A 23,284-nucleotide genomic window follows, 5' to 3' on the forward strand; every position below is an offset into this window, starting at 1 on the left:
CTTTTTCCAATGTTGCGGAATTGAAAAGAAAACACAACCGCATGTTCTGAAGGCTGATTTCATTCAATGTGAAACAAAAAGTGGCTTGGAACAAGTTAGCTGTTATTTGAATGGAGACAAACACTCACCTCAGGAGATCATATCCCTTTTGAGTCCCTCATGATCTGCAGCCGTGTTTACCAGACGCCATGCGCACGCAGCGGATCAAAGACCATGTGGCGCGCGCCCTTCTGTTTGTGAAGATGACCCATCGTAACCATGGAGACGAATTCAGGCTAAAGCTAAAGCTAACGGGGATACAGATGTGTGTTTATTTTTAGCCGGAATTAAGGTCTTAAACGATCCCAAACTTACGCATATGTCGCCAATCAAACTGCGTAAAATAATGACCGTAATGTAGCAAGTTCACACAAGTCAAGCACAATGTTCAAGAAGGACTACCAGGTGAGTTCCAGCTAGTTTAGCCAAAGTTTACACATAACCTGAGATGCTAACGAGATGAAGCTAGTAACAGGTTTATGACTGACGTTTGCAACAGGGTGGAGCTGTGGTGGAAATATTCTGCGCTCAAGGGAAAGACCCGGCAGCAAAATGGAAACTCAGCGGAGGAACGATACATAAAGTCAGTCAAATTACTGTACAAGAATTATTATGAAACGTAGAGTTATGCAATATGGATTTACAACAATCTAAATATCTAACTTCACCCCAGCACGAAAGTGTGCAGTGGACATGGTTATTTCACCTTATCGTCTGAACATCATTTTGTGCAGGGGTATTTCTGCAAATTTGAGAGGAATTGTCTTATTTTAATACTTACTTTACTCACATTGGATTTGTTTTTTGATTTATTTTATATATTAAGGGTATGGTATGGTAGTGCCTAACTACCAAATTGATCTAGAAAAGGGATTTGCAAACTGAAGTCATTGATGTATTACTGAAGTGCCTCTGTTAGTTAGTATGAGTTAGTAGTAGCCATGGATGTATTAGTAGGTGTTGTCCAAATGAATAAATAACAGATTAATAGCAGTTACTGATGGGCAGTCGCATCAGTCACTAGCATCATGTTAAAAGCTGAAGGGGATTAATATATCATCATTTCAGTTTATAGGTTTGGTAATTAGATAACATAACTTGTTGAAATAAAGAATAAAATCAATCACAACTTGAATGATAAAAAACCTCAACTATATGGTAACCAAAGACGGCTGTAAAATTCTTGATTTGAATCAGTGAAAGGTGGGTAATGTTCAACCCTGCTGTGCCTTAACTATACATTATACAGTCCCTGCTGATTTATTATTTAGCTAACCACAGTACATTTTAATGAAAAGCTGAGTGCTGACATAGGTCATGCTGAATACGTTCTCTTTCGCATTATGTTTTCCATTTAGGAGTATAATAAAGAAATCAAAGGATTTGTTTACTGTCTGGAGGGTAGTAGCCAGACAGTCAAAATGCAAATGCCAAGGAATGGGAAAATGTCTCGTAAGTTACAACACCACTTATTTAAATCAGATTTTCAGCTGCTAGCTAGTTTGATAACAACAATTTATGTTTCATGTTGTCAGTGGGACTTCTTCAAAGATTCCTGGTTTTTCAAGTCTATGTTCCACACGACAGAGATTTTTCAATTGAACTCATGTAAGTATACCATCGTCTTTGTGTTTAATAAAGACAGCACAGTACTGATACTTTGCAGATACACCATTCCTACAAATAAATTATTCGGATTGATCTTGTTACTGCGCAAGCTCACATTCAACAATTAAAAAATCTGTTATCTGTTAATATGAAGTGCAATTTTGCAGGGTAACTGACACAGCTCATCTGAAACGAAGGTTGTATTTATCCACTGTACATAAAGAACTGTCCACTACCCTTTGGCACGCAAAAATCCCCCTCGTAGGGCTCAACCACAACATTGTATGTAAAATCCTTTTTTTCCTTTTCTTTATGCGTCATTCAAATTTGTAACCACTTTATGTGTTTTTGTGCAGTGGTCTACATTGTGCATAGACCTTGTATCATTCACAAGACAACTGTTCAAAGATGTGGCATTTGTGAGTTTGGATGGAATTACTGTATTTGCAAACTGTAGCATCCGGAGAATGTTCACGATGAAAGCAGAGCCGACAAGGGGTGGTAAGTTCATTTGTCCCACACACTCTGAACACTAAAAGGCACATTTTCTGATAAACTGAATATTCTCTATTACTGCTGAGTTTTAATAATATTGTCCTCTCTGGACTGGTATTATTCGACCACCAAGGTTGGTTCTGAGAAGTGCATTAATTCAGCTTCCTTCCAGTTTAACTTGAGAACGGATAAAACCACTTGGATGAAAGACAAAACGTCTCAAACCAAATCCAGTGATTGATTTGCTGACATTTCAACGATACATTATTTTTGAACTTCTGTGTCAAGTAATATCGAGCCCTTTACCTGCAGAGATGTTTCTAAGCGGAGGTGGTCTGATGGAGTGGATTCCTCGGAGTTGCCATTTCCCAAAGGATATTAAACATATCACTCAGGTCCTGAATATTGAGAGTATGAAGAAATCTGATGCAAAGTCTGGGCCTATAACTGCCTACAGTGGTAGGTAAGAACACCTCACACAAAAAAGGAAAACTATGCAATATTACTTATTGAAACGCTACTGTTAAAATGATGAATGGTCCTGAATGGTTTTGATCATGATTCAGATTTAAAGGTTAAAGGCAACAACAATCTATTTCGCATTATACTGTATATAACAGACTCAAACTACAAAGGGTTTTATAGGCTGCAATACATTTTCTCGGCTTGTCATTTGTGTCTTGCGATGCCACACCAGTTGAGATGAGAACCACTACTCTACCACGACTCGAAACATGAAATTCGAGTTTTTTTAGCTTCAGCCTTACCTGAATGCTGTGACTGCCAATTACGTGTTAATTTGAAGAGACACAAATAGTGCTGGAGCCTCTGTGGCCTTTAATCCCGGCTTATTTATCGGCCCTGACAACTGTCCAAGTCCTTGTTAAGTGATCCAGCAAAGTCATCTACGGAGAGCATCAACCAAACAGAAAAAAAATGCACTGTTAATTAGCAACTGCATTATTAGCATAATCACAATTTAAATGACTTTGATTAAACTCGGCAACCAATTCCACCATGAAGCACTTGCTTGTGGAAGACTAATTGAAATGGGCATAGAGCTGTCTTGAGTTTTTCTGTGCTTAAAGTCTGTTCTAAGTTTCCCACTCAGACGGTATGTTTTTCTGTTGGCTTCAGTGAAGATGGTGCTAATGAGCCCCCTGCACAGTCACTGTATAGAGTCAGACCATGGACACATCACAGCTCTCGTTTCAGCCAATTATTTACACTTGACAGAATATGACAGTTAAGCCGTAACCTGTAATCTATAGCGCTGACATAAAAAGTTAACAACCTGCCGTACTGTATATTGGGGGAGTTGTGCAGTGGCAGAGTGGTTAGTGCATCTTCCTCACAACAAGGGCATTCTGGAACACCAAGCAGGACCTCTGCCTGCTTTCTATTAAGTGCATAGTGACTGGTTGTTCACACCCAAGTGCAGGGACAAAATTCAAGCTACTCATTACATCTAATAGAACTCCATCTGTCTGTAAGTGTGGTAAACTCTTTAAATTGGGCAAGTAGTTTTTCATTTGTTTATGAGATCCTGTTTATTTGCTAATTGTCTGTTCCGTGGTGGTCATAAGCACTGATTCAGCAAACTACTTTAGCCATCCGATTTCATTCAAGCTTAGCACAAGTTATTGAGATGTGGGACCATGCTTGAAAAAACACACAGAAAAAGTGATACTGTTGACTGCGACTAGAGATTTTTTGATATTCTTTGTTGCAGCCAGTGTGGCCCCCACAAGGCCGTCCCTCCATCCGAAGAGCAGGCCCCCGGGCATGTTACAGAACGCCTCAGGGCCCAAGGTTTTAGGACCACGACCTCAAAGTGAGGTGAAGAGCTGCGCGACCCCAGACACTGTGGAAAGCAGTGCACTTTGTACCTCAAACATGGTAATCGCAAAAACATGATAAAAAATGTATAGGTATCTAAATAATTTTGCTTCAGAAACAAGAACTGTGTACCACACTGGATTTGTTGCCTTGAATTTAAGAAGGTTTTTTTGTGTGTGTGTGTGTGTTGGCCGTGTCCTCAAGGGATCCCCCTGCTGCAAATTGAACCAAAAGAGTAAAGCCAAAAATCAAAGCATTTCCAGCCAACATGAAAAACACTCAGGGAGAGACTGCTCCCGTTCACTTCGAGAGGGTACGTTTTAATTTCAAATTCAAATCTGTTTTTGTTGTCTGACGTTTTAATAAACTCAGCTGTTATTGTGCATGCGGTGCACACGGCAGCTGCAAAACTCAAAACATTTCAGTGAGGACATCCTTCATAAAAAATGCATGAGTTAATTCATTTAACTACCACGCATTGTTAAAAGCATTACAGAGGCAACGCTTTAAATGATATGTTCTCTCAAGCACATAACAGCTTTTAGGGCGAATAAAGAAGGGCCATTTGCATAACGGGATGAGGAAAATACAGCATTTTCCTTGATTAAGTGGAACATGGTGTAGCTGGTTTTAATCTGAATACTCAACAATATAAAGGGATTTTTTTTTTTTATTGTGCATTTAGATTACTTCCCAATCTGACTGAGCCATGTTTGACTATTGCTGTTTTCTGTGGTTAAAAGTGCAGTGTGTAGGAACTGCTGGCATCTTACAACAGCACCCGCCTCGAACAAGTGGAAAACAAGGATTCATGCCAAGAGTGCTCAGTCCGGAGAACCCCAAACACATCTCAAGTGGTATAGTATTTGTATTTGTATTTGTATAGAAGTACAATTCTCTACTCTCTAGTTTTAAGCAAGTTTTTCTGCCAACCCCCCGCCCCTCCCAGACGATAGGCTCGATTCTCCTCAAAAGACAGATAACCCAAAGCCGTGCACTCCTTCATGTAGCAGGCAGGGGAGCCGACAACAAGCTCTTAGCCAAATCGAAGAGACAGAGCTGGGAGCAGCAGGTGAGGTGCGCGTCATGACGATGGAGCGAGGCGGCAGGAACGTACACTTAAAAGGTTCTTATGAAATTGCAAAAAGGCAACGGAAGAAATCAAGTTTGCCCTGGTATCTCGACATTATTTTTGCTTTTGTGAATTTTGTCATTGGTTTGTGAGGATTTTAAAACATCTTTGTTTACCCCATACAGCTTTCATTTATAATTTTGTGGGAGCTGATTCAAGGCCACTTTAAGGTTTCGGTATCGCTATACATTGAAATGTGCTCATTAAGTATTAATTAAGTATTAATAAGCATTAGTAATAATTTTTCATGGCCTATTAGCATGGTAGTTGATAATAATATAATGATCAGATTATTAATATCTCTATAAGCATATTATTATTGGCCTACCTGCATGTTAATTGACAAAAGTATAATAAGCTGCTTATTAATATCTTTACAAGCATATTATTATCATGGCTTATTAATTACTAATGCTTATTAATACCTTGTTAATGCTTAACAAGCACACCGTAATATAAAGTGTCACCAAGGTTTCTTCTGCTGGAGAAAGTTATACCTTCATTTTCACACTATGTTACCAAAGTGTGCTTTCTACAAATGGTTCTACCAATTCTGCCGTTGTGCCACATTTGAAAAGCAGTTAGTTCATTAATGGTAATGGTAGCGCATTAAGTAAAAGTCAGGGGGACATCTCCAGGGCTCAAGGTTTGTCTCATGGTGGGCAATTAGAGAAAATGATTATGCTGTTCAAGTGGATGAGAGTCACTCGCCTTTTCAGGTGGAAAGTGGTTTAGATCTGTTATATGAAGCTAGAGCATTAGCCTGATTTACTAGCAACATAAATGGACAATATAGTACGATATAGTTTTTGTAATCCAAACAATAAGCTGTCTATTGAATAAAATATACTTAAACAAAACTCATATGTCAAGCTTTAAAAAATAGTGATCTTTGATCTTTATTGACAGATTCAGAGCACATACAGCAAGAAACATACAGAAAGAAAAAATTGGCAAAAGTTGTAAAAGACTAAACAGTGTTTCCAAAGAACTGACTAGTAACACATGAAATTAACGCTAGGATTCACAACCTCACAACTAAAGAGTTCTTGTGTTAGTTTAAGCAACACACACACCTCTGTACATTCAATTCCTCATAAGAGCATAACAATGTGTTGAGTCTCACAGAACAAACTGGCTCTACAAGATCTCGGTTCAAAGTGTCTATTTAAAGCATCTTTTAGCTTCTGTAATGGCCTTCCTGTTCCTGTATGGTTGTATTTTCTCTGGTATAGGTTTATCAAATTGGCAAAGTAACCTAACAAGTGGTTGTGACAAATGTGATACATTCATAACCAAAGAATGTATGATCTGTTTCAGGCGTGACATCTATTATGTCTCTAGTTTTTAGGAGATTCCAGAAAGCTGTTTTCAGTTGAATTATATTTACTATCACTTTGGTGTCTGACTTTTCTATCCACAAAAAGGTCAGACATAAAAAAAACAGTAGGTGACCCACTGTGTCTGTCCACAATGCATTGCTCATTGCAAACGTCTATTTTGGCTGCACTCTTTTTATGTCAGAAAACAAGCATTGGAGTTGTTTCAGGTTAAACTAATGTGTTGTAATCTTTTGCCCTAGATAAACATGTTTCTGGCACGGTTAAAGAGAGTCCCAAAGCCCCTCCGCGAGGTGAGAGGGAGAGCAGGGTGCCCTGTGACCTGCTGGTCTGCAGCAGCTGGGACAGTAATGAGGAGCCTGAGCCCCAGCTCATCTCGCAGCAGTCTGTGTTCACGTTCAGCTCTCAGCCACACTCGCCCAGGCAGAGGCGAGGCCCCGTCCATCCGGGACACACCACGGGATACATGAAGGACTGGGAGGGTCAGGACGCCCGGAGAGGATGGGCCAAGCCAGAGGACGATTTCATCGGCAGTGACAGTGGAGAGGTTGTTCAGTGACAATAGTGTCAACAGTTCTTGGATATAAGAATATTTAAAAAAAAACACGATTTACTGGTGTAATGTTGAAGAGTTGATATTACAAAATATATCTACAAAATATCTACAAAAATAAAAAATCAAACTTTTGTTAACCTTCCTCTATTTCCTTCAGGATGAACTGTCTTCCACTTGTTTGCAACAAAAATGCACCACTGACTCTGGTCTGGGTGCATCCAGAGGTAGTGATGAAACTTTGGATGAAATCTTTGCTCAGTCTTGGCGTCCATTAAAGGAAAGTGACATCAACAGGTCGATTTCTTCTTTTCCTATCACAAAAGCTGAACCTCCTGGACTTGCCCCGAAGCGCTGCCTGTCTCCCCCCAGCAGTCTGAGCAGACCTGAAGTCGTGAAGCTGAATGTCGTAGTAAACAGCAGTGTGTCCCTTTCAAGGAGACTCCTGCAGGAAGTCCTGGTTCACTCCAGAGGGGACAAGGTACAGGATTTAGCACTTAACACATGGCTGTCACTGAGCTGTTGTTCTCAATGCTGCACACAGTCACAGATGGAAAAAACCTTCCTCTTTCACCATTGCACCATCCCCATTATTTGTACAAATCACTCAACTGCATCCAGCGAAGGTTGTGACTGAAAACCTGTCAGAGAAATATGACAAGGTGTTGGTTCCCTTCACCACAAACCTGCTTTATTGGCTGTCATTCATTTGCCGCCACAGGTATACCTAGCCGCGGTGCACTTTGTCAAAAACTAGCGCTGTGTACCTCCAAACCTCCTCCCTGGGTTCAGCAGTACCTTGAGCTAGATGTTGATTTCACATTTTATTTGCTTGTTGTTTGACCAAAGGTTGAATGAAATGCTGCACTAAATTATGCTTTAAACCATTTGTCACTGGGAGAAGGGAGGCACTCAGATTGTTGGATAAAGTCAAATGGAAGTGCAAGATTTTTGTCCTTCTTTTTTATGTGTTGCAATTATGAAGATTAAAAGGTGTCAGGATTTAACATGTACATGACATGTTTTCCTTAGTGATTAGTGCTATCTGAGTTTGAAAGATCAGTGACATCGGAAAAGAGGGAGCTCCACTTTCAAGTACAGGCTTAAGCACTTGAATTGAACAAGGGACTAAATATAATGTTAAGATAAATTTCAAGGCACCTTAACTGCATTTCGTGTGGAGTGTTCTGCAATGGTTACAATCCTTCAAAGGTGGTCCATGGAAGAGTGATGAACCAGCAACTGGTGATGCAAGCAGGGAGCAAAGGCTGTCCTGTGCGGTCTGATCCAGACAAGCAGAGGCTTAACGCAAGCTCGACATGAATACGGCCCTCGAGTGAAAGGTGTCAGAACAGTGTATCAACGGTTGGAGTCTGGCACAGCACATTACTGATCAGGCAGCTATACCTATTTTTATGATCACAAGTATTTGGTAGGCTACATGTGGTAATAACAATTAATGTACAGTATCAATACCAATGCTCAAAACCTTTTTTCCATAATATGTTGTCTTTTTTCTCATGTAAAATATCCCTGAGGGACCTAAAAGCTTTGATAATATAGCTGTAATAGTAGTTGAAGTTGTAATAGCAGTTGTTGTAAGGTTAAGGTACTTTATGAATACATTTCACCGATCCTTCAATGTCACGGGTGGGTGCTAAACTACGAAAATTCTCTTCTTCTCTCGTCAATAGGATGCAGAGGACAAGACTGTCGAATCATACAATGGCATTGACGACGCTCTCGCATTGAATAGAGTACAGCCACATCAGGACGACGAGGAGCTGCGGATGTTGGCGAGTCTGAAGCGAGAACACGAGGCAGAGGAGAGCGCAGTGGCTCTGAGTGACTCCCAGATCCACCAGTGTCACGTCAGCCTGAGCATGAGCAGCGACGACACCTCAACATGGACACACGACACTATGGTCTGTGTATATTGACACAGCTGTTGACCTTGCTGTTGTACTATAATGGAAGCTTTAGATGGAAGCTACAATTTAGCATTTTCAGCATCCCTTGACTTAACAAAAAGACAAATTTTTTTCATAAATTATTCCTTTTTGCCCTTTACCTGCAATTCTGCTTGGTCCCACGAGTGACTAACATAATATTTAACATGTTCTCTATTATATCTTAGATGTTACATCATATGTTGAAGGTCATTGAGATCTTTGGACCATTTGCATAAGCACTTACAAAAGAACATTGTCTTACCTGGTTCTTTGTCCTTTTTTCACCATCCCCAGAGAACACCGTTATTACAGAATTTGAACTTAGGTCTATAACTCATTCTGCAGATAGAGATGTCTGTAATGTACTAAAATTTATACCGTCCAAAGAAAAGTCCAGTACTACTGGGACTCCTATTTCATTGTTCAATTTGATAGAAATAGTAAGGTTATTCTTGGCTATTTGTTTTGACCTTGACATCAGTGACTTAGTGTAGAGTTTCAGTAATATTGTGAAACAGTATTTAATAAAATGAATGAAGTCAGCAGAAATTGGCAAATAGGCAAATTGCAAAATAGGCAATCAGTGCTTTTAGTTGTTCAACTATGTGCTGTATTATTCTCATAATATTTCCCAGTGACTTGCAACATGTCATTATACCAACTGAGCAAGTTTTGGTGGCGTTAAAATGGTAGAATATAAAAATGTTCTCCTGTTAACAGCTCACAACCCTTTTGAGACATTTTGTGCAATTTGAATATTTAGTGTAATAAATTCCATCGGGCTCTGCACTAGTACCTCATCATCATCATCAGCATATATTACCTGCACAGTCCCACCAGGCCCTCTTTTAAGCTCCTGTCTTATTTTTAGACAATGATTTTGTAGAGAAGCCACTGAAGCGCACAGATAGCTAAAATTTGCTTAAGCATCGCTGGGGCTGCAGCTTTGGTGTGACTGCTTCTTCATCAAAGTCATGTAATGTAATAGCCTTTAAACAGGCACTAGACTTAAGCAGCCTCCTGAGGCTATAATATGGTCCTTAGCCTTGACAAGATGGAGAGGCTAAGCACTCGTGTTTCTTTGAGCTGAATATTACTGAAACCATTCTTATCTCATATTCCCATCCTGCACTCTTAAAGGTCGCTCATTACACACAGCTCACAGACCGCTGCTGCCAGTGTCACAAATACACCACAATGGTGGCGTATCAAAACAGATTTGGGGAGGAATGGATCATGTTCTTTAAAATGAGGTTGTGTCGGGTTGAAGCTTATCAGAAAACTGAACAAGGTTTTATCATGGCTGGGGCTGTTTACTGCAGCGTTACCCTTTCTCTCCCATGTTGTCAGACTCTGTTCTTATTAAAGACTAAAATGTCAGTAAGAATACCTTATAAATAAATTCATAAACCCATGACCTTGTTTAGTCCCCCCCTTAAAATAGGCTTTATTCTTATACTTACCCTTATGAAGCTGCATTAAAATCTAATACGCACACTGGTGAAGCATCTCTACCAAACATGTAAAGCCTCACAACTTGGCTGTAATAATGTAAGAAATTTAGTTTCTAAGGAAATAATTTAATATTTTTTCTGTTGCCTCTTGTCTGATGCAGCCTGATCATCAGGGTCACCACTATCAAAAGGAGATGACACCCCTGCTGAGCTCAAACCCAAGGTAAATGCATTCACTTTTAAACAGTGATATGAAGGAGAGAAGCTTAAAGAAGTTATTAACAATTGTATTCAATTTCTCACTCAAAGATTGCTGTTAGTAGTAGTTACATAAAGTGAAAACGTACTGCTACTTCTTTCACTGCTGCTTGTGGTCTATACCAGCTAAGATCACTATGACTATGACAACTATTAGTATATATAAAATACCATACCCAGCAAGTATAACTTCATAAAAATGCATTTTTTAAACATTTTAACCACCATTTTGTCCTGTTCAGCTTTACCCAAATCTTAAAACTTCCCAACTTGAGCTTGCAGTCTATATGCCAGTGTGACGCCTCATTTAAAAGCTAAGACCGACAAAACGTTTTCGTCTCTTTATTGTTACGCTTTTGTCACTTTTTCATCGCTTTTTTTGTTCACTTTTGTTCACTTTTCTGTTGCTCTTTTGTGGCTTTTTTGTTGCTTCTTCATAAAAAAAATGCTCACGTTTTTGATGCTCTTTTGTTGCATTTTCATTCTCGTTTTACTATTTTGACACTTTTTTCAAGAAGCTTTCATGTTTGGGAAAAGCCAAACTGGAGAAAATGTGCTCATTTCAGAGCTCAAGAGGTTAAGAAAAAATAATCTAGTAATTTTTGCGTTTCAATATTTTATCCATCAGCTGGAACCGAAGACTAAGCGATATATTTACGACACATCCATTGGCCCTGTTATCTATGCATTAGATTTATTTGTTATGGGTGGTACATAGAATCCAGCAGGAAATTCTCTAATCAGATTCAAAGCGTCGACTGAAGAATTAGGCTAAATGTCAGCTGTCAGTGCGCAGTATAGATGTGGCTTATCTGCTTTTAAGATAAGAAACAAACAGGGTGTGAGTCGTATAGCTTCTTCTCCTCTTAACTGCCATTACCACATTTTCACCCTCACATCATTTTTCTCTCATTATTCAACTTGTTACTTAACTTCAAAGGTGATTTTTGACACCCCTTTTTCTCTTAGTCTCAGGTGAATGTATAAATAGTATTAATACTATATATGTCTTAGCATAGGTATTTAAATTTTTCCCACATCTAGGGATAATTTGAAACACTGTGGAGCAGGCTACTACCACATCGGGGAAGATTATTTCGTTTTTTTAATCAAGAAACATTATTACATGGTTAGAAGCTCAAAACAGTCCCTTCTAGTTCAGATGTAAGGTTTAGCGCTACCTCTCTGCCCCCAAAATCTATCATTGATGAAGCAAGGGCTGGTTTCTTCTCAGCAGCTGCCTCTGTAGTTCATAATGCAAGGCAGCCACAAGGCACGTCGACCTTGCATCGTCTTTTCACTGGTTAAAAGCAAAACAAAGTCCAGGAAGTGGCTGAAAACATCTTAAAAATCAGAGGACAGAGTAGAGTGTCAGAGTAAATATGAATTCCAGTGCACTGGTATTGAAAGTCTGTAAGTTTAAATGTTTTACTAATTTGACAGATTGCGTTTACGTAATTGACCGCTTTAGTCAGAAATGTCATGTAGCGTAAGTATCGTAAATATCTTCTTTTTTTTTTTTTTTTTTTTTAAGTCTTTGCTGCTAATCAGAATCCCTGGGCCAATCCCTGACCAATCAGATGAACTTTCAATCAATCCTCACTTTGCAATCTTACAGACTATCACTTTAAGTCATTTATGCTTTGTGTATTGTTCCAACATGTGGACTGACACGGCCCAGAGATTTCTCATTTATGAAATATTTTTGAGGTAATGTTTTATGATGAACATAAAAGAAGAAATATTCATCCATCCATCCATCAATTTTCTTCCGCTTTATCCGGGCTTTATTTTTGATTTTGTTTATTTGGCAGGAAAGATTTTAAAAAACAAAATCGGGCCTGGCTCAGTACAAACTGATTTTCAGCAGGTTCCTGCTCTGCAGAACACACAAAACACAGCATCAACACTCGACATAAAAACACAAACAAACTGTCACACACAATAGGAGGAACACACTGGTGTGAGGCTAAAATGTCCGTCACTGGTGTTCAGCAGCTAAAATTAATCATACAGTATTCAAAATTCCTTTCATTCACCATCAAAGCTACAATATTTGATGTTAATTTCAAGATCTAGTCAGTTAGAACAATTCTATACTGATAAGCCGTTACACAAAATCTAATAAAGGCACACATTTAAGTTGCATATATTAGTGACACTCTATAAAAACAACTTCTATCTCTCAATCGTTGTGGTAAATTCCATTCATTTACGATGATAGCTACTTAACCGTGAGCATAGATTTATTTATTTTCTGAAAAACAAATCATTTTCAGTATCTGGCATCAAGTATAACTAGAAGGACATGAATACTTCCTGAGCCGGCTGTTTATTAATTGCATTCACCACACACACCGTCGCAACGTTCTAAAGAACCTATAATTTGAAACTGAGATTTTTTTTGTACGTGGTTCATGGTTAATATCGTAATGTGAGTCATCGCTGAGCCTAAACAAAAGAACTGACACAATGGTCAATTGTCTTCTATGTCAACACCTATAATTTTCTTGACACATTTGCAAAGCGGTGACAACATGTGATGTTGGTCTGTTAAAACGACTTTCAGCTAAAACATTAACATGGCAAGTTTGTAGATATTCTGTCAGAGATTTCACGAGTTGAAGAAAGTGGTTGTAAAGTAGACATGAAACAATGCTCAATGACTCCCTTTCTTGACACCATCCCAGGACCTTAATCTGAGCTCTCTCTCTCATTGGACTGTCCCGCCATGTCCCACTGAAACACTGTCCTCACACACACGTCTCCATGTCTTTGTAGTGTACACAGCCCGACCGCGCGTTACAAAAGGAGACAAAGAGGTTGCATCATGATTCGGCTGCTTGAGATTATGCACCCACCTCCTTCCTCGCACTCGTGATTTATTGATGAAAAGCAAGGTTCGCTGGTTTGAACATGCATAAATTCCCTTGTAAATTTTTGGTGCGATATTGGGGGGGAAGAAAACATGCTACATCTTGAAGGGCAGAATGATATTGATAAACATGCGATACACAGAAGCACACCCATAAATTAGAAGTTGGAAAAGGGAATATATTTCAAGAGTTCGGATCAAAGTGAAAGTCACAGTCTATTGATCTTAATTGTGAATATTGTTGCTAGCGGTTCATAAAAATGGGCAAATATTATACAATAAAGCTTCCACTATTTTAATTTGAACAAAAACGTACTTGTTCAAGAATACAATGAGAACTTGTTTACGCCCAGCTATCCACACACACAGTAACAAATAATAAGAATAGCTGTGTGTGGATGGGCTGGGCATGGATTGCTCACATTTATAATTACGCAAATAATGTTTGTGATTCATCCTGTCCATTGTAATTGTTTTGATTGGTGAAGATACTAACGGTGTAATCAGTGCTACTTCTACTCAAAATAGATATAATGTAAAATACACACAAACAGTAGACCAGGAGTCTCTAAGTAAATTTCGCCGGTGGCCCAAATATATCAGGAGTGTATTGCCGGGGTCCATAAGCAAAAATTCCAGTAAAATATGTTTTGGTTCGGAATATACTATTGAGGAAACTTTTTTTCAATAAATGAATAATACTGAGCTTGAAAGGACTGTAACCTCGGCTTACACTTGTACTGCACTTAAAAAGCCTGTGTCGTTCGCTCAACACTTGGTGGTGGTAAGCTACTATTGTAGCCACAGCCACCCATGGGCATACTGACCATTTACCACGTGATTATTATGTGTTGTTTATATCCAGATCTCGTCATATGAATTGCTGGACAAAGCTGCCCCCTAGTGGCTGGAGTGAGCATTCTGGTTATTTCTTTAAAAATTCATAACTCCGCACAGGAATGGGTTAGAGACATGCTTTTTTTTGGTACATACTCAGGAATTTGTGCACTACAAGTCAGGAGCCGGATTGAATCATCTCACCGGCCGGATTTTGCCCGCGGGCCGACTTTTGGACACCCCTGCATTAGACTAAGGCGAGCAAGAAGTGGTCGATGCTAGAATGGGAACCAATGGCCGCTGGCTGCCCTGCTTTTTGACCACAAACGTGGGGGCCGCCATTGCTCCGCCGTTGCTGCAGTACCTCCATATCGCCGCTAGGCCCCCATTGAAAAGCATTGGACTTTAGACACGTTAAAAACTACTTTAAAGCCTGGTTTCAATTGTTTCAACACTAGACTAGGCTAGATCTTCCTCCCGAGATAACGCTGGGTTAATAACAATATATGAAACCAGGCTGGTTTTCGTAATATGAATTTTTGAAATCTCGTATTTAATGAGGCTCGGACTGTTAGCATTGGAGCAGCGCGAGCTACACGTCACGCAAGGGCCGAGTCTACGGTGAAACTCTGGTAAACGGGCAGGAGTGAGCATAAGACGTCCATTATTTTCTACAGTCTATGATGGGAACACCATCCTGTCATCAGATCACCAAATACTCTCCAATCCACTTTATTTGTACAGCACATTTAAACAACAAAACGTTTCCAAAGAGCTGCACATAAGATCATGAAAACAATAAACAAATGCAATGCAAATGAGCTCCATCACAAAAAAGAAATAATAAATCAGATTGAAAATAAAACAACTGAAACAATTGAAGATAAGATAAGCCTTTATTGATCTCACAATGGAGAAATGTACTTGTAAACATCAAGAGAATATACACTAAAACCTGCATACTGTAAAGCAATAAATAGTACATAAAACCACAAATAGAAATAAAAATAGATAAAACAATGGAATAAGTGAAAACAGTGGATAAAACAATAAAACAAGATAAAGAGGACCACACAACAGTAAATGGGTCTTAAGACGAGGCTTATAACACTCCACTGTGGGGGCTGTTCAGACGATTTTACAGTTCATCTTGAACCTCGAGCTGGAACTGGCCCTCAGACCTCAGTGCACACGCCGGACTGTTGGATGAGGTCTGTGATGTACTGAGGGGCCAGTCCATTCAAAGCTTTACAAAGAAACTACAAAACAAAACAAAAAACGTTCAGGTAGACAGTGCAAAGAAGCTAAAATAGGGGCGATGTGTTCGTCTTGCTACAAAGATTGTGAATAAGTAGGAGAAGTAGGCATAAATATTCATGTCTTGCTTCAGCCTACTCCTTTTGGGCATTGTTTGTTTTTTCTTTTCTGTCTCTAGTAACTATTGATGGCTTACTTGAAAAAAACTAAACAATTACTGAATAAATACTCTCTAAAAAGTATTCCTGGTGCGAAATGTCAGAAGTTCACTGCTCTCACGACTGCTGGATGTTCGGTGCCGTCTTGTCCATTGGAACTCATCTTTGCTCATCAGGAGCAGCTGAGAGCTCGGTTCCTGTGACTTGTCTCTCGCAGCACTTCAGGATTCACAGCTGTACTTCTGAAATTAGACTTTGAACCGAGGCTCCCATTTACATATTGAAGAGCAGCTGCACAGGATTTGTCGCTGTTTTCTTTGTTTTTCTTTGAGGCGCTGCATTCACAAACAGCCTAACAGTGCTTTCTATCGTGGCTTTTTTAGGATCCTGGCAACACTGCAAGGTCTTCTGTTTTTTATTGCTTGGCCCCCTTTATTCCCCACTTATTTCTGTCTTTGTATATGATGCTTTTGGGTTTGCATACCAGATAAAATGAGGATGTCACTGAAGCGTTCAATGGATATGTTTTTAGAAAAGATCTGTCTGAGTGGGTTTGACTGCCACAATTGCACGGATGTGTCAAACCATTGCATCCATCAGTTTTTTTTTTAAGTTCTCTTTTAATGTTTTTATTTGAGACCCAAATAACTTTGAGCAGCTTTTCTTCTTTGTTCACAAAGTAGACAGATGATTGTGTCTATTATACTGTAGCAATGTGTGCAGCTTAACAGTGTTCACCGCATCAATTTACCTTGATGGCTTGTAAAAACCTAAATTCACATTTTCATTGCAGTACATAAAAGTAATGGATTTCTTTTCATCATAGTTCGACTTGGTGCTTTCATTATTATGTGCTTAAAACCCAAGAATTATTCACTCTTGTCAAATACAGCTTCAAATTGCAACTTTGTATCACTCCCCTTTTTGAGTTTTCTGACGTTCGTAGTGAAAGAGATGTCAGAAGCATGAATACCTTTGTTAAAATGAAAGGCTCTCATCTTTAGAACAGAAGATTTTCAAAGTCATTTTGAACTAAATTAATCAACGTATCTTTTATTCTGCCGGTTTTGTTCATGTTTTTCTGCCTCATTTACATGTTTTAAGTGTTTAATTTTAATATGAGCAGAAATCAGCGACAATCTCGACGTCTCAATGCGTTTTCAGACCTACTTCTTACACTCACGCCCGGAGACATAGTATTACTTCGCACTGAATCCGTTTGCCAATGCATACTTCATATCATGAAGGATATTGCTATAAGCTTTTAATTTGGGATATTGAATTCTCCCAATGCCCACAAATGGATGATTACGTTAAATTGTTCTGTTCCCACGAGTATCGGCAGCATCAAGTGGTATTGATACTGTCATACTAGAGTAGGCTGCCATCAAATAATGCACTGTATATTCGACTGTATTGAAGGGGTGGGAGGGGTGTCCAAACTTTTTTCACTGAGGGCCACATACAGAAAAATATACAAACAACTGGGCTGCACTCAGTAGAAGTATAACGTCACCTCTATTGTATTAAAGTTAGCAAATTCAATAAGTTTAGATTAGATTATTTATTTATTTGAGCAGGGACAGTGTACAATATACATTAACCTTAATTAGGGAGATTTGCATTGTACCAGGTTATAGCACTTGTTCTAATTTCCACCTGTAGTCCCTGGGCAGACTGATGTCAACAAAGTCATAAAAATACTAATACAGAATAATACATTTCCCCAAAAACAGCATTAAAATCAACACACACTTCATTCATTCCAAAGCCATTTTTTAGCCTGGTGTGAAAAAGTGTTAAAGTTTACACATGTGGTCAGCTCTGTTGGCAACATATTCCACTGTTTGATGGCCACAGTGGAGAAAGCGGAGCTGCGGAGTGCGGACTTACACTGGGGGGTCCTACACTCGCCCCGAACAGTCGACCGAGTGGCTCGAGATGAAATTTCTGAGCTCAGTGAAATAAACTTTTTTAATGGAGGAGCTGCAGTACCATTAATTATCTTGAACAGCAGACAGAGATTTGAATATATGATTATGTTTTCAAAACTTAATATACTATGTTTTTTTAAGAATATGACAGTGATGATTAACCGAGATTTTTTGTCATGAACTTTAAGAGAGCTTTTGTACAATGATTCCAGGGGCCTTAATGCTGTTTTACAGGCCTGCGACCAACTTGTCATGCAGTAGCGAAAGTGCGGGAATATCATCGCATTTAGATAAAGATTAGAAGCATCTATGGTCAAAGAGTTTCTAATATATCTAAAATTTGCTATGTTAAATTTCAACGTATTGGTTAATTTTTTTATATGTTGAATGTATGAATGACTCCTAAATATTTAATTTGGTCTACATTTGAGATTTCCTGACCTTCAATGGTGATTTTTGGTCCAATAATCAATAAAATGTTAACTATGCTTTTTAATTGAATATGCTTAAAGTGAGGAAAAATCCGCCTTCATCACAGCTTTCTTTTAGTGGATTTTCATTTATTTTATATATTATATTCAATTAAAGCAACAAAAAAATTCAAAGATTTTTTTAGAATTTGCAGCGGGCCAATTAGAAGTGGGCTGCGGGCTGCAGGTGGCCCGCGGGCCGTGGTTTGGACACCCCTGCTATAACTGAATGTGATTGCAAATGAGAAGATGTTTAATCAAAGGCCACAAAACTATACTAACAATCTTTAATGTTTACTTTTAGCTAACCTGTATGATTGTTTTTGAACCTGCACCCAGGAGCAAAACAGAAAATACATACAATATTACAAAAATGGAATATGATCGTACATCGTGGAAGGGGTTGGTCTTGGTTAAGCTGGGTAATGCTTGGGCCAGTACAACTCTATGGGAGAGAGAAAGTTTTTGCCCAAACCTGCCATACTCACCTTTTAGATTAATGTCCTTTGACCATAAATGCTTTTGTATATTTTCACTCAACTTTTAGACACAATGAGAAAATAATAATAATAATAATAATAATAATAATAATAATTAAAAGATCACCATTATTTGTGCTGACAGAGAAGATCTTGATCTTTGTGTCCAATTTTGTAGTAATACTAGTATTCCTGTCTTGTTTTTGTGAAGTAAGTAGTTTTTTGGATAGACACAAAGGCCTAGAACAGCGTTTGATTGGCTTGATTTCTTTTCTTTTTTTTAAAAAGACTGAAAAATAAACTGCAAATTCACTTTGTTTGAAAGCATCCAGGTTGCGCGGATCACATTTTTCCATCTCAGTGCATTTCTTACCGCACAATTGTTACATTCATCTTACTGTGCCTCTTCCCTCCGTCTTATTTATTTGTCATTCCGTGCTGCCGTATAAAAGAATTTGTCGCTAACCTGATGTACAAAGCAGTCCATGATCTATAGATGGAGACGCGGTACCTTTATGACAAGGAGAACAAACTCATTTAGAGAGAAAGGAAATCCTGCCCTCCTCCACACAGACAAGGTTAGGACCCCTACTATGGCCGCGGCATGGACACTCTCAGGCCTTAATAAATGATGCTTCAGGTAAAACCAAGAGGCCTTGAGGCTAAGTGTTCCTGCCCAAGTGGTTCAAGGACAATGGATGCTCAGATGGTTCCCTGAAATGTGCACTGATGGAGATGTTATTGTTAGAATATTGTATAGTGTCTTTATGATGTGCGGTGAGAGCGCGGGGATGGTGAATGTAATGGCAGATACAGTCATGACGATGGTCTTTTATGCTACTGTCTCCAGGGAGTGGATGGACGTGCTCAGCCCTCCGATTATGGCTCCCGGTCAGCGCAGAAGGTCAGAAAGCACATGGGACAATCGGGAAGATCTCGTTGAAGGTGAGTTTTGTTTTTTGTTTTTTTCATTTATCTTTGCCTCCAAGCACCATTTTATTGTGTTTTAGAGGTATAGCAGTGAAAACATTTGGCAGAGAATCTGTATAGGGACCATGAAGAATTACTGACATGGCCCACATTGCTGCTATTATTCTATTTGCCTTCTTACAATAACTAGTGTATAGATTCAAATGCACTTGTAGGTCATAGTTTAATGGTCTATCCATTCTGCCTCAAAAAAAAAACATGGATTGTCTTTGCTTTAGCATTTTCCTTCACTGGTCTGTACACTAATAGACTTCCTATAGGCCAGGTAACGACTGTTTCCTATCCTTATTTACGGGAAGTGTTAGTCATGTCGTGCTGAAATAAGTAAGTAAATATTTAAATACTTAGTGACAGAAAACATACAGATGGCAGATAATCACTTACAACATGTTCAAAAGTGTTAGCAGGATGTACTTGCCCAGAGGTGACTTTGGTGTTTAAAAATGTGCAAATGTGCAGAAGAGAATCAGCACTAGAGTCATTTGCGCAGCATTTACACATGCAGTATTCTCATTTACACATCACATTTACACGCTATTTCAAATGGTAAATGTCCACAAATAGCTTTATGCTTGTGTTTAGTCTTGAAGCCAAGGGCTAACATTAAAGGAACAGGCCACTGTTTTTCCATACTGAGATATGTTCTTACCTGAGCTTAGACGAGTTGATGCGTACCTGTCTGGTCATTACGCTCAGTTAGCCTCTCCTCTCTGGGGCCACACGGGGGTGAAGTCAGAAGCGACCAAGCTTCCACGTTTTCCTTGTCCCTATTTAAATACGGTTACGTGAGTAGTTACACGATCCAAGTCTAGTTACACAAAATTAAACATGTCAATTTTCTGAGTGGAGCACTTCGGCGCTCGCGCAGTAATGTCGAAGTGCTCCTACGGTATTATTACTAAATGCTAACATCTGTGGTCTTTTTGCGTGACTGAGTGCACGTGTAAAGACCAGAGAGGTACAACTCGTCTAAGCTAAGGTTAGAACATATCTCAGTATGTAAAAATGGTGGCCTATTCCTTTAATGTGATGCTAGCAAATAGCGCAACAATCTTAGCCCTTAATTGCGTGATGTTAATTCAGATTTTCTATTTATTTCTATTTTTCTTATTTGAAAAATAAGATTAATTTAGTATTGGTTGTAGTAGGAAATAGTTTATTGTCCCCGTGAGGAAATTAATGAACTGGGAGTAGGTAAAAATAAACAACATTCTCCACAACAAATCCAAACTTTGACAACATGTAAAAAACAGGCCTGAGCTCAAACCACGCCCATCAACGTAAATAATGTTCAAATCATTACCTACGTGCCATAAATAATTGCCCTCTCTAAACAGACCAGCTGTACAGAATCTAGAAAATCTCAATTGGCTACTTAAAGAAGAAGGATTAACAGGAAATGACAGGACATAATTGTTCACCTACACAACAGGAAGTAAGCAGAAACATTTGCATACACATTTTCAGGATTGTGTTTTAAGTTGGATGCCCTTTTGTGACCACTAGTGACTGATAAATGAACCCAGAGCAATGTGACTGGAGCATTGTGGCTATTGCTCACAGGGATATAAAGTAACTTTAAAAAGAAAACAGAGAGAAGATAAAGAACTTTTTACAGCTAGTCAGAGTGCCTCGGATCCTCTTCTCCAGATCTTTGAAAAGCACCTGCAACTACATGTTTTGTACCCCTCTATGCTGTCACCTTTCCTGTGAGTCACTGATCTCTCCTGAAAATTTATTCAAAATCATACATTTTTGAGTTGTCCTTCATGTCCAAGAGACAACACAACCAACGCAAATGAAAACATAACCTTCCTGTCTGAGTTAATGAGTCAAGTGTCATTCTTAACTACATTCTTCAAATGGAGTAGGCCGAAAAAACCCTGAGAAGCCATTTCTAATTAAGGGCCAAAACCCACAAGCGGTGTGCTCTGTGTCCTCTGTCTAACTCCATAGGTCAGAAGAGACAGGCTCATTACATGTGCTCCCCCCACACACGTCCACAGGGTTAATTGGCGAAACCTTTTTTCCGGTTTACAACATCGTTTTTAAACCTCTTTCACAACTTGTCTTATAATTAGTTTTCATTATTGTCGCCTAACTTCTGATAAGATAAAGCTGTCCTTATGGGGGCACTCCATAACCTTTTAAAGCATTAACAGCCTGTCAATTTAACAACTACATCCAGGCCTGTAAGTAATGGGGATTACAGGGGCACCTTTTTACGGCGGTATAATGTGGTAGCGAAGCATAAATAGGGCATTTTGATCTTTGAGAGAATAAATGGCTGTGGAATACTATCTTAAAATCTACTTGAAGGTCACAGAGAAAGGCGCTTATTCATATTTGGCATGTCCTAGCAAAAAAAAACAGATGTTGCTATTGTTTCATAAACGTCAAATATTTGAATATCGCTGCTTACATGTGTCTTTTGAACAATTGCTTTTGAATGTGTCTGTGATTTTTTTTTTTTTCCCTTTTTCTATTCCAGAAGCGGATAAACGTGCGATTGAAGAGAACGAAGAAGAGTATCTAAATCTGCTCTATGATCCCTGCCTGAACTGCTATTTTGATCCAAAGTCGGGGAAGTACTATGAACTTGCCTGATGCAAGCTGATAAATATCTAATGGATAAATCAGAAGATGAATGTCCCGTGGATTTTCGAGTTCGTCTATTGAGCTGTTAATGAATCTTTTTAAGTGTCACAATTGCGGAGGGAGTTGAGCTCGGTTTGTTGCCCATTCACTCAGGGCTGCTATTTTTCCTGAAGGTTTTTTATTTATTTAATTTTTTTGGACAGAGTAGTCTTGGCAAAATATTAATATGTAAACCACTGAAAGAAGTTCCTTGAGCTTTGACTTTTCTCACTGCAAACTTTTGTGACACCGCAACATCTCTATCTCTATTATACTGGCAGTGTATTGATTTTCTTTATGCCTTTTTCTGTAGGTGTGTGCGGTCAATTGCAAAGCTACATGAATAAAAATTGTTCCAGAGATGAATTGTTGCTTTAACTACTGCTGGCGCTATTAAAGACAAGAAAAAAAAAAACAAGTCTCTCTGGTTTGAATCAGGTTTGCCAAAACATCCTCACACCTCATGAGCTGTTGACAAAATAATAACTCATTTGCGAGTTCACAAAGTATCTGTGTTGGCTTTTGCAGGGAGAGAAAATATACTATCTATGCTTCATTTCAAGCGTTTGCAAATAACATGTTTTGTTTTATGCATGAAGCATTTGTTATTGAGTTTGAACGCATTTACTACTATTGCAGCTGCCACTAAAAATGCCAATTAATGCCCACACTGAGCACTGCACTCAGGCAGGAGGGTAGCCAAAAATATAGACTAAAATAACGATCAAGTCAGCTTTATTGTCAGTTCTACTTGATACAGAGACTGGTACAGATCATTTCAATTGTGTTATTGTCAAACCCTCGGTGCAAACAAAGGGCGGCCAATCTGAAAATGTACACATGGGTAGGTGGATGAGGGTCAGAGTTGAGTATCTCTCAGTGGCTTGGAGGAACCATAGTTTTTGAGAATGCCTGGGAGAAGGAAGGAAAACGGCCTGGTTGAAATGGTCCTTCAGTCAGCAGGACCTGGCCCACTC

General features: G+C 39.0%; 1 protein-coding gene across 1 annotated transcript; it reads left to right on the forward strand.

The window, feature by feature from the left end:
- Window positions 1-423: 423 nt before the first annotated feature.
- Window positions 424-22,405, forward strand: cfap20dc (CFAP20 domain containing; the record flags this gene model as incomplete). Its single annotated transcript, XM_079578657.1, has 17 exons — window positions 424-444; window positions 539-622; window positions 1,398-1,491; window positions 1,575-1,647; window positions 1,815-1,929; window positions 2,004-2,148; window positions 2,455-2,605; window positions 3,875-3,917; window positions 3,955-4,041; window positions 4,186-4,294; window positions 4,725-4,838; window positions 6,696-7,000; window positions 7,167-7,487; window positions 8,701-8,931; window positions 10,574-10,635; window positions 19,531-19,625; window positions 22,162-22,405. The coding sequence occupies 17 exons, from the start codon at window positions 424-426 to the stop codon at window positions 22,275-22,277; spliced, it is 2,166 nt and encodes a 721-aa protein (XP_079434783.1). The 3' UTR covers window positions 22,278-22,405.
- Between the last annotated feature and the right edge of the window lie 879 nt (window positions 22,406-23,284).

Source organism: Gobius niger (genome assembly GCF_951799975.1).
Source record: "Gobius niger genome assembly, chromosome: 20".
NCBI classification, from domain to species: Eukaryota; Metazoa; Chordata; class Actinopteri; order Gobiiformes; family Gobiidae; genus Gobius; species Gobius niger.